The sequence below is a fragment of the Parus major genome, unplaced genomic scaffold (assembly GCF_001522545.3).
Source record: "Parus major isolate Abel unplaced genomic scaffold, Parus_major1.1 Scaffold220, whole genome shotgun sequence".
Taxonomy (NCBI): Eukaryota; Metazoa; Chordata; class Aves; order Passeriformes; family Paridae; genus Parus; species Parus major.
The window spans coordinates 382,871-392,306 of NW_015379263.1; the positions used below are offsets into that span (position 1 = coordinate 382,871).

General features: G+C 66.3%; 3 protein-coding genes across 4 annotated transcripts in view; all 3 read left to right on the forward strand.

Annotated features, from left to right (window-relative positions):
• The window catches only part of LOC107198581 (tubulin alpha-1B chain-like), an 11,219-nt gene extending 11,005 nt beyond the window's left edge, over positions 1-214 (forward strand). The window contains exon 6 of the mRNA XM_033511440.1: positions 17-214. Coding sequence (XP_033367331.1) covers positions 17-214 — 198 coding nt within the window. The remainder of the gene's footprint in view (positions 1-16) is intronic.
• Positions 215-1,016: 802 nt separating this feature from the next.
• LMBR1L (limb development membrane protein 1 like) lies at positions 1,017-6,685 on the forward strand. Of its 2 annotated transcripts, XM_015615628.3 has the most exons (17): positions 1,019-1,232; positions 2,689-2,773; positions 3,076-3,112; positions 3,264-3,403; positions 3,499-3,602; positions 3,671-3,797; positions 3,906-3,974; positions 4,130-4,194; positions 4,331-4,406; positions 4,518-4,601; positions 4,793-4,869; positions 4,949-5,026; positions 5,119-5,192; positions 5,297-5,387; positions 5,612-5,678; positions 5,769-5,930; positions 6,013-6,685. In XM_015615628.3, exons 1-17 carry the CDS (start codon positions 1,161-1,163, stop codon positions 6,069-6,071), a joined length of 1,467 nt encoding a protein of 488 aa, XP_015471114.1. In that variant the 5' UTR covers positions 1,019-1,160; the 3' UTR covers positions 6,072-6,685. The 2 variants fall into 2 exon arrangements, with proteins under 2 accessions (XP_015471113.1, XP_015471114.1); XM_015615627.3 differs by having other exon boundaries at positions 1,017-1,232; positions 5,297-5,678.
• A 965-nt stretch (positions 6,686-7,650) lies between these two features.
• DHH (desert hedgehog signaling molecule) overlaps positions 7,651-9,436 on the forward strand; it is a 5,036-nt gene continuing 3,250 nt past the window's right edge. The window contains exon 1 of the mRNA XM_015615637.3: positions 7,651-8,876. Within this exon, the coding sequence (XP_015471123.1) occupies positions 8,565-8,876 (312 nt within the window). The 5' untranslated portion in view covers positions 7,651-8,564. The remainder of the gene's footprint in view (positions 8,877-9,436) is intronic.

The following is a 9,436-nucleotide window of genomic DNA, read 5'->3' on the forward strand; positions in this document are numbered from 1 at the left end:
CACGGCCATCGCCGAGGCCTGGGCCCGCCTGGACCACAAGTTTGACCTGATGTACGCCAAGCGGGCGTTCGTGCACTGGTACGTGGGGGAGGGCATGGAGGAAGGGGAGTTCTCGGAGGCCCGTGAGGATATGGCTGCCCTGGAGAAGGATTATGAGGAGGTGGGGGTGGATTCTGTTGAAGGAGAGGGAGAGGAGGAAGGGGAGGAATACTAAACGCTGGGTTCCTTCTGTCACTGTCGCATGTCCACGAAATGTCTACTTCAAACACTTGAGCTTCCTTGTGCAGTGCGAGGGGTATTGGCCCCGTGGGCTTGCCCAGGGCTGTGCTGCCCTCTTGGATGTGATCATGCAGTTTTACCATTATCTGTACCGTGTCTGTGAATAAAAGGCTTTAAGAGAAGCTACACTGTGTCGGATACAAACCCTCTGTGTCAGCGCCTGCTCTCGCCCGGGCCGGCTGGCCCCATCCCATGGGAACAGACTGTCCCTATTGTCTGTGCCCAGTGAGGCAGCTGGCACGGTACTGCTGCTACCCGAGCTGGCCAGCCCTTCCCTGCTCTGCGAGCTGGGGGGGTGAAGCCCCCACATCCCTGGGTTCCACAGGGTGGGGCCTCACCCTGGGTACTGCTGCACTCCTTCCTGAGCTGTGTGCGAATCCTCCCAGGGGGGCCGTGCCCTGCCCGGTGCCCCCAGCGCTCGGGAGCCCAGCCCTGCCCCCCGCGGCTCTCCGGGATTAACGCGACCGGGATTAGCCGTGTCCCGGGATTAGCTCCATCCCTGCTCCCAATTCCGGGGGGCTGCGCTGGGGCTGCGGCCCCGTGGGAGCGGCGGGCGGGCTCCGCCTATCAGCGCGCGCCGCGCCGCGCTCCGGCCAATGGGCTTCGCCTCATTTAGCCCAGGAGCCAATGGGCGGCAGGGGGCGGGGCCTGGCGGGCCCGTTCAGCCCGCGGGGAGCGGATGCGCTGTAGCGGGGACCGGACGCGGGGGGCGGGGCCGCGGGAGGGGCGGGGCCAGCGCGGTGGAGCTGGGCTGGACCCGGCGGGCTCAGAGCGGCGGACCCGGCGGTACCGGAGAGGCTGGGCCGGGGTGCCGGTACCGGCCTGGCTGTCCTGGCCCTGCCCGCAGCAGCCCCGCTCGGCTCTGCCATGCTGGCCGCGGTATGGCCCCTGTGGAGCAGGACGCGCTGGCCATGCGGGAGCAGATCTTCCACGAGCGGGTCCGCGAGTGCATCGTGAGTGCCCAGGGGCCGCGGGCGGGGGAAGGGTCCCGGTGTGGCGGGGAGAGGTGGGAGGGCCCTCCATGGGACCGTGGGGATCCCCGGTGGCAGCTCTACGGCTGTGGCCGTGCTCCACACCCCGTGCTTATCGGGACCAGAGCCGCCGAGGCTGCGTGTGCCCAGCAGATAGCGGGGTCTCGGGGCTGGACCCTGCTGAGCTCCTGCCGGGACCCCTCTGCCCGCTCCAGCAGCCCCAGCTGCGGTCCGGTCGTGCTGGGCTGTGGTGGTGTCAGAGCCGGGCAAGCCCCACACCGGGATCCTGGCTCTGTCATTGTCCCCAGGCCAGCAGCTCGGTGTCAGGGAGGAGGGATCCTACAGAGCCCCCTAAAGCTCGGGTACCACAGAGAGCCAGCTGGGTCTGCTCTCTGTTCCTACAGGCTCAGGGATGGGGATAACCTGGATATCCTGGTCCTGGCAGGACCTAAGGGCCTTGGGGATGCTGCGTGCAGGGCAGCCAAGCGGACTGTGAGCAGCAGTGCTGGGGCTCCTGGCCACAGCCACGTTTGGTGCCCACAGGAAGGAGCTGGTGGCCAGAGCCTGGCACCTCTGCCCTGAAGCTCCCCAGACCTCCAACCCGGGGAGCTGCATCTCAGCCAGGAGCCCCTGGCTTAGCACAGGCAGCACAAAACTTACTTGGCCTGACTTCACTGAGTACAGGAGGGGTTGGGGGTCCCCACATCAGGCAGAGCATTGGTCTGTGGGGCACAGCCCCTGGCAGGAGGGAACCTGTGGCCTGAAACCCTTCCCTGGGAGGGAGCAGGAGCAGAAGGACCTGCACTTCTGGGAATCCCGAGCTGGACCAGCTCTGGGGGCTCCCACTGTGCTGGCAGATCCTGGGGACCCTCAGCCAGGGTGAGAGCCCCCCCAGTCCGGCAGAAGGGAGGTGCCACAGCTGCTCCCCACCGCACCTGTGCCAAGGTGGAGGATTCAGGCGACCTTTCCTCATCCTGACGCGTACTCGGTGGGATGAAAGGTCGCCGTGTTCCCTGAACATCGCCTGCTCTGGCTTGACCTCGGCGTTCCAGCGGGGGCGGGAGGGACATCGCAGATGTCCTTGGCGCCTGATTCAAGCCCTTTCCCGTGGCTCTGCTGGGTGCCAGCAAGGCCAGGGCTGTGGGATTGGGCACTTCAGGGATGTCCCACGGGTTTTACCAGCACAGGCTGATCCAGACCTTCTGGGTGGGCTCTCAGCCCTGTGGCCTGGGTGCTGTGCCAGGGCACCCATGTGTGAACCCTGTGTGCAGCCCCCATGGAACAGATAGGTCTGAGCACACGAGTGGGGTGTAACCAGGGCTAGGAGTGGAAAAACAAATAGGGTGGAGCTGACAAGCCCCAGGGCTGGCAGCATCACCTTGGGTAGGAGCTGGGCTAGGAGTGCTGCCCTCAGGGCATGCCCACACTCTGCCTGCAGATCTGTGCCCTGCTCTTCGCCAGCCTCTACATCCTCTGCCACTTCATCATAACCCACTTTAAGAAGCACACAGATTTCACAGCAGGTAAGAATGGGAGCTGCCAGAGCCAGGCAGCCCTTGACAGCCACATTCAACCTCCAGAGGGTTCTTCCTGTTCCTTCATTCCTTTCGGCCTCCCCCAGGAGCCCTGGTCCTGCCACAGCCTGGTTGCTGTGACACCAATTGCCGGGCACCCGCCAGCTGCCCTAGGTGGGAGCAAAGCCCAAATTCCTAGGGAGGATTTCTGCAGCATTTGGAGTGGGGAGGACTTGGGCAGGGGGCAGGGAGTGATGCTCTGGGCAGCCCTACCTCCCCCAGCCCTTTGGTTTGGGATTTTGTCCCTGCAGTTCACGATGACGAGGATGCTGCTGTCAACAGGATTGCGTAAGTTCCTGCTTGTCCCGTTCCCTGATACTGGACCTCTTCCTCAGCCAGGACACAGTGTCCTGTGGGTGCTGGTGACGCTGGGGGACAGAGCCAGGCTGTGACACCCAGGGGAACCCTGACCTTGAGCTGGTGCTTGTCCCTCCGGCAGGCTGGGGCTCTGTACCTTCACCCTGGCTGTGGCACTGGGTGCCGTTCTCCTCCTGCCCTTCTCCATCATCAGCAACGAGGTGCTGCTCTCCTTCCCCCAGAACTACTACATCCAGTGGCTGAACGGGTCCCTCATTCATGGTGGGTGCATGGGATCACCCTGGGGTGTCCCCAAAATCTGTGGGTCAGCCTTGCCCTCCCTGGGAGCTCACCCCATGCTGTTCCCCCTCTTCCAGGCCTCTGGAATTTGGTCTTCCTCTTCTCCAATATGTCCCTGGTCTTCCTCATGCCCTTTGCCTACTTCTTCACCGAGTCAGAGGGGTTTGCAGGGTCCAAGAAGGTGGGTGATCCTGCACATGTCCCCCCTGTCCCCCACTCTGTGACTCCCCTCTAACCCAGCTCCTGCAGGGCATCATGGCCAGGGTGTACGAGACGTCGGTGGTGCTGCTGCTGCTGACACTGCTGGTGCTGGGCATGGTCTGGGTGGCCTCTGCCATCGTGGGCAACGATGCTGCCAGTCGCCAGTCACTCTATGGTGGGTGCTGGGGCTCCTCTGGGCTCTCCCTGCTCCAGGGTCAGACCCTGGCACTGAATGGAACAGGGGATCTCTGGTGCCACTGGCCTGATCCCACTGTCTCCACAGATCTCTGGGAATATTATCTGCCCTACCTCTACTCCTGCATCTCGCTTTTCGGCGTCCTGCTTCTGCTGTGTAAGTTGTGTTCCCATGAGGCTCTGGTGGTGCTCCATACAAATGGGGTCTGGAGGGGCTGTGCTTCATGGCTGAAGCCTCCAGGATCCCTCTGGGGGTGTGGGGAGGGGTAGGATGGCAGGGCACCTCCTGTTCAGCCTCTCCTTTCATCACAGTGTGCACCCCCTTTGGCCTCTCCACCATGTTCACTGTCACTGGGAAGCTGCTGGTGAAACCCCGGGTAAGGGGTCCCCCCCAGTCCCTCCATCCCAGCTTTGGGGGTGACTGCCCCCAGGGCTGCCTGGTCTCCCACCTCAGGCATGGGGAGCCTTTCATGCAGCCCAGCAGCCACTCACAGGCTCCTCATCCACCCCCAGCTCCTGGAAGACCTGGATGAGCAGCTGAGCTGCACAAGGTTTGAAGAAGCCGCTGTGTCCCACAGGATCCACTCTGGTGGGTGCTGCTGGTTGGGAAAGGGGAGCACAGGGTGGATTTGGGGCCCCTCTACCCCACCAGACAGGAGCTCTCATCCCCCCTGAGCCTCTTGTGTCTCCCCCCTGGCAGGCAATGCTTCCTGCTGGCTGAATCTGGACATGGAGATGCTGCGGGAGCAATTCTTTGCCATCCGGAGCAAGAGGCGGAAGCTGGGTGAGGAGCCTGGTGGGGGGAAGGCTGGGGCACTGGGTTTCCTCCAGCTTGGCACTGGGAGCACTGGTCCCTGGCAGTCCATGCTCTGTGGAGGGAGGGTGGGGGCATCCTGGCACCTGGGGGCCCCCTCAGTCTCCTGTCCTGGGGTGGGAGCTGTGCTCCCCTCTCACCTCGGCACATCCTCCCCACAGAGCTGCGGCACCGAGCATCGCCCTGGCAGAGGAACCTGGGCTACCCCCTGGCCATGCTGGGCCTCCTGGCACTGACAGTGAGTGCTGGGCTCCCAGGGGAGCTGGGGGTTGTCCCCATCCTCACCACTGTCCTCACTCCCTCCCTGCTCCTCCCAGGGCATTTCTGTGCTCATTGTCTGCTTCCATGTCCTGGAGCTGCTGCTGGATGATGCTGCAATGCCACGGGGCATCCAGGTACCCGGGCTGGGGGATGGCACAGCTCAGGGCTGTGTCCCTCGCTGCTCTGGGGCCATTCCTCCACAGCCTGCTTCCTTCTCCTCCTGCAGGACGCGTCCCTGGGCCAGGTTTCCTTCTCCATCTTCGGTTCCTTTGGAGCTGCACTGCAGGTTGTCCTCATTTTGTATCCTTCAGTCGGGCACTTGTGTCCCCAGTGATGTCCCCTGTGTCCCCAGCACTGTTCCCAGCGCCATCCCATCCTGTTTTCCTCCTTAACACTCCTTGCAGCTACCTAATGGTCTCCTCTGTTGTGGGCTTCTACAGCTCCCCCCTGTTCACTCGCCTGCTGCCGGAGCGGCAGGACACCCCCCTCACCAAGGTGGGAGCAGCAGGACGGGGCTGGGGGGCTCCTGTGGGGGTGCAAGACCCCGTTCCCCCCAGCAGGTCCCTGTGCACTGCTTGTGCTGTCCCCACGTGGGAGGACAGTGCCTCGCTGCAGGGCAGGACCCCCCAGTGCTTCCCTGGCATTTGGAAAGCCCCTTCCCCAGCCTGGGGGGGTTCCCTGCAGCAGCACTGCCCCCCAAACCTCCTCCTTCTCCCCAGATCATCGGGAACTGTGTCTCCTTGCTGGTGCTCAGCTCAGCGCTGCCCGTCTTCTCCAGGACGCTGGGTGAGCCTCCCAGAGGGATCAGGGTGACACCTGGATGGGTGTGTCCCCAGGATTGGGGTGCCCTGACCAGTGTACCCCACCCCTGTGCAGGGATCACCCGTTTTGACCTCCTGGGGGATTTTGGCCGCTTCAACTGGTTGGGGAATTTCTACATCGTCTTCCTCTACAACATGGGCTTTGCTGGGCTCACCACGCTGTGCCTGGTGAAAAGGGTCTCCTGGGCCGTGCAGGCCGAGCTCATCCGTGCCTTTGGTGAGGACAGGGACATGAGGACACAGGGAGCTGGGGTGTCCCTGTCCCCAATCCCTGGCTCTCACACTCTCCCTGTATCCAGGTCTGCACAAGCTGCCGCTGCCCGTGACGCGCTACCAGAGCCGCAGCAAGCCCTGCTAGGGCTGGGGGACAGGCACGTGTCCTCCCCACTGTGGTGGCCCCCAGGGTGGCTGCCAGCCACAGAGCTGGTCCTGACAGCTCCTGATGCCTCAGGAACATCAGAGCTCCTCAGGGAAAGCCGAGACACCTTTGGGGGTGTCCCCCCCTGCTCTGTCTCAGCGTTGTGCTACTGAGCCTTGGCTTTGAGCCACACCCCCGTCACAAACCCCCAAGGGGTGCGGGGTCCCCCCGAGGCTGTGCTGGCTGCAGCCCCCACCCCCTGTTTACATACCTCGTGCAAGGATGGCCAGACCCCCCTGACCCCCCCCGGCTGCTCCCTGGGGTCTGGTTGAGTTTTAAATGTCACCCCATTGTCCTGACACTATGGGAGGGGGTCCCGTGCTCCCTTGCCCAGAGTCACTCCACACTCCACCCCTGTGTTACTCTGGGGCTGCAGGGGGGCACTGGTTGTCCCCTGCCCACCCCGAGGCCTTTGGGGTCCCTAATAGGGGAGCCTGGGGTGCAGGAGGCAAGCCCCCCCTCTCCGGCAGCTTGATGTGATGAGTATGTCAGGTCTCTGTTACCATGGAACTTCTTTGGAGAAATAAATAGTGACTGTTTTTTATATAAAAGTACTTCAATCTGGGGGGTTTATTCATCCCGAGGGCAGGGCCAAGTAGGAAGGGGGCAGGGGTGGGGTGTCCCTGCTTTGGTGGGGGGGGTGTCACAGTCCTGCCCCTCCTTATGGCCCATATGGGGCCATAATTAACCCTCTTCCTGGCTGGGGTTAACGAGCTTCTTCCACAGGCGAGGGCAGCTCCCTGCCCGCTGCCCGGGCTGGGGGGACCCCGGGGATGTTGAGGGGCTCCGGGAGGCTTCGGGGTATGGGCTGAGCTCCCCCAAGTGAGGAGCAAAGCAGAGGCTTCACCTCCTGGGATGGAGGGTCGTGCGACTGGAACGGAAACTGCCCCGGGAACCGGCCCCCCACCCATCCTGCCCCGGCTGGGGCCGAGCCAGGCCGCCCCCCGCCCCCCCAAAGCGGGGATGGGGGGCCCTGGCCCCCCCTCGGCCCCCCCGCCCGGGGCCGAGCAGGAAGCACAGGAAACCTGGTTTATATTGCAGGAAATGAGGCCATCGGTGCCCGCGATTTCCCCGCGACCTGCTCTCCTCCCAGTCACCCCGGGCTGGCACCGGGGCTGCGGGGAAGCTGTGGGGGGGCCGAGACCCCCCCGACCCTCTTCCAATCTTCCGCTACCCCGCTGCTGCCTCCTGCCCTCGCCGGGGCCCGCGGGACCCTTGGGGGCTCCGCCAGGAGCTCGGGGGTGCTGAATCGGGGGGCACGGTCCCGGTCCCGGTCCCGGGGGTGCTCCTGGAGGCGCCCATGTCCCTGTTGGAGCCCGGTGCCCGTCCCGGAGCAGCTCGGCCCCATCCCCGGCGGTACCTGGATCCCGGTGCCGCTCCGGGGGTGCCCCGGTCCCGGGCCGCGGAGGCTCCGGCCGGGGCAGGGCAGCCCGGCGGGGGCGGCCCCGGGGGATGTGGCCGCCGCTGCCGCCGCTCCCGGGGGCCGGGTCCGAGGCGGGGCCCGGCGGGGCTGCCCAGCGCCGAAGCCGAGCGGCCGCGGTGGGGGCAGCCCGGCCGGGGCGGCTGAGGGCGGGCGCACGGTGCCGACCAGCACCCAAGGCAGCCGGTACCGGGGGCTGGGCCAGGAACGGGGACCGGGACCGTGGGTCGGACCGGACAGAGGGGACCGGGGTAGTGCCAGGGAGCGGGTCCCGGGAGCGGGGCTGTGCCAAGGGGACGGAGCAGGTGCGGATTCCGGCGGCACAGCCTTAGAATAACGAGGGTCCTCGGTGCGAGGGAGAGCGGGAGGAGAGAAAGGACCGGGACTGGGAGAGGGGGGTCCCCGATCCCAACAGGCGGTGACAGGAGAGGTCCCAGGACCAGAATCGCTGCGTTCGGATGGGATAAGGGGAGGTTCCGGTACCGGAGCGCACTGCGGGGACCGTGGAGAGGAGGCGGCATCAGCGTTTGGGATTTAGACGGGAAGGGGGAGCAAGCTCGGGGTAAGATCCCGGTGCCGGTCCTGGGGCAGCCTCAGGAGCCCGGCGTCCAGTGCCAGCGCAGTGCCCGGAGCCGGGTGCCGGTGCCCGGTGCTGGGACGCAGCTCTGCGAGGGCTTTCCCTGAGGCTCGGGCTGGGTCGGGGGCTCCCCCGGAGCGGGGTGCAGCTCCGGGCGGGGGGTGCCGATACCGTGGGCGCGCAACCGGCGGCGCTCCGAGTGGGTGGCGGCACCGGCGGGGGGGTACGGGGGGGCGGTCAGTCGTCCCGAGCGGCCGCGGATCCCGCAGCAAGGACGGGACCGTGGGTGTGAGAAGGAAACGGCGCCGACCCGCCCCTGGCACCGCGACCATCTAAAAGCCCCGGGGCCGCCACACCGGGACCATGCCCGCCCCAGCCGCCCGTGCCCCCGGTGACTGAGCGGGACCCGCGGAGGCAGCGGAGCCCGGCGGGCGGGATGCCCCGGTGGAGGCCGCTCGCCCTCGTCCTGCTCGGGCTCGCCGCCTGCCTGCTGGCCGCGCCGGTGCTGGGCTGCGGCCCGGGTCGGGGTCCGGTGGGTCGGCGGCGGCTGGGGCGGCGGCAGCTTTCGCCTCTGCTCTACAAGCAGTTCGTGCCCAACGTGCCCGAGCAGACGCTGGGGGCGAGCGGGAAGGCGGAGGGCAAAGTGCTGCGGGGCTCGGAGCGCTTCAGGGACCTGGTGCCCAACTACAACCCCGACATCATCTTCAAGGACGAGGAGAACACGGGGGCGGACCGGCTCATGACCGAGGTGGGGGCTGCGCCCGGCCCGGCCCGGTCCGGCCTCGCTCCCGGGGGCGCGGGGGCGCGGGGGTGGTGGGGGGACGGGTGGGATCACAGCGATCCTCGACAGGGCTCAGGGCTCACTTTCTGAGTCGGCACAGACCCTCTCAAAGGCTCACGGAGCGTTCCTGGCCTCCACCGATCCTCTCCAGGGCGCCCCGATCATCCCGGGGCTCACGGATCCCCCCGAGTGGCACCGACCCTCCTCAGGATCACGGAGCCTCCCGGGGTGCAGGGTCCCTGCCGGGGCCGCGCTGTACCTCACCCCGGTCCCCTGCTCCCTTCATGGCCCTTGGCAGCGGCGCGGCAGCGCCAAAGCCCGGGGACGAGGCGGTCCCATCGCGTTGTGCATTCGGGACCGTCGGGGATTAACGGGATGGCACCGGGGGCACGCGGTACCGGCTGCTCCACTCCCCCTCCGCCCCCGCGCCCCGGCCCCATGGTCAGCCTTGGGAGGCCCTGGTACCCCTCTCCTCGGGGGGAACCCGGGGCTACGGGAGCCCGGGACGCGCCGCGCTCCCGTCGGGA